General features: G+C 68.6%; 1 protein-coding gene across 1 annotated transcript in view; it reads left to right on the top strand.

Moving 5' to 3' along the window:
- Nucleotides 1-64: 64 nt before the first annotated feature.
- The window catches only part of ETH_00043650 (uncharacterized protein), a gene marked incomplete at both ends in the record, with an annotated part of 1,086 nt that continues 161 nt past the window's right edge, over nucleotides 65-989 (top strand). Inside the window, one exon of the mRNA XM_013376210.1 lies at nucleotides 65-989. Within this exon, the coding sequence (XP_013231664.1) occupies nucleotides 65-989 (925 nt within the window).

The raw sequence follows: 989 nt of genomic DNA, 5'->3' as shown, positions 1-989 counted from the left end.
TCCTGTTGCTGCGGTTGCTGCTGCTGCTGCTGCTGCTGCGGTTGCTGCTGCTGCTGCAAATCGGATGCGGGCTCCGGCCCCCCTGTGTTTGCTGCCAGGCATGCGCCGCAGCCCCGAGCGGGAGGAGCAGTGGCGTTTTATTCCGGAGGCCCCTTATGGGATTTTGGCTTCGCGGCAAAACTTCGCGCGGAGTTTCACAGCCAAAGACAAGGCCTGGATAGAGAAAGTCATTGAAAACCGGCGCCGCCGCGCTGCGCAGAAGCAGCAGCAGCAGCAGCAGCAGCAGGGCGCGGAGACGCAGGCCCGCCCAGCAGCAGCAGCAGACACAGCAGCAGCAGCAGCAAACACAGGAGCAGCAGCGGATGAGGACCCGCAGAGGCCGGGTTGCGCAGAGGAGCCGCTGCCAGGGGAAGCTGGCCCCCCGGGGCCCCCGGAGTGGGGGCCCCCCATAGGGGAGCCCGGGGAGGTACTGCCCCCTCCCCCCCTTCCAGCCCGCCCCGGGGGGCTCCTCATGACTCCCGAAGAGGCTTATCACCGCCAGTACGCCCACGTGGCCCTCCCGCTCTCCACGGGCTGCGCAGCCCCCAAACTGCTGCTCCCCAATAGGCTCCAGCTGCCCCCCACGCCTACCCCTGGGGCCCCCCGGGGGCCTCTGGGGGCCCCCGGGGGGGCCCTTCGGGAGGGGGGGCCCCCCTGGCCGGTGGCCTACCGGCAGCTGGGCCAGAGCGACCTGTACGTGTCGGAGGTGGGCCTGGGCACGATGTTCATGGGGGGCCCCCAGGGGCCCCCAGCGGGGAAAGGGAACTGCAACAATCCCAGCGAGCTGCTGAGCTATGCAGTGGACGGGTGGGGGGTAAATTTCATCGACACTGCGGAGCTGTATCCGCTTCCTGCTGCTGCTGAGTCCTTCGGTGCTGCGGAGGAGATTGTGGGGAAGTGGCTTGCTGCTAGGGGAGCAGCAAAACGCGCGGAGCTGGTGCTGGCTGCCA

Source organism: Eimeria tenella, genomic scaffold, assembly GCF_000499545.2.
Source record: "Eimeria tenella Houghton genomic scaffold, Eth_scaff3213, whole genome shotgun sequence".
In the NCBI taxonomy this organism is placed as follows: Eukaryota; Apicomplexa; class Conoidasida; order Eucoccidiorida; family Eimeriidae; genus Eimeria; species Eimeria tenella.
The sequence above is the reverse complement of the archived record's forward strand: the minus strand, read 5'-3'. Positions and strand labels throughout refer to the sequence as shown.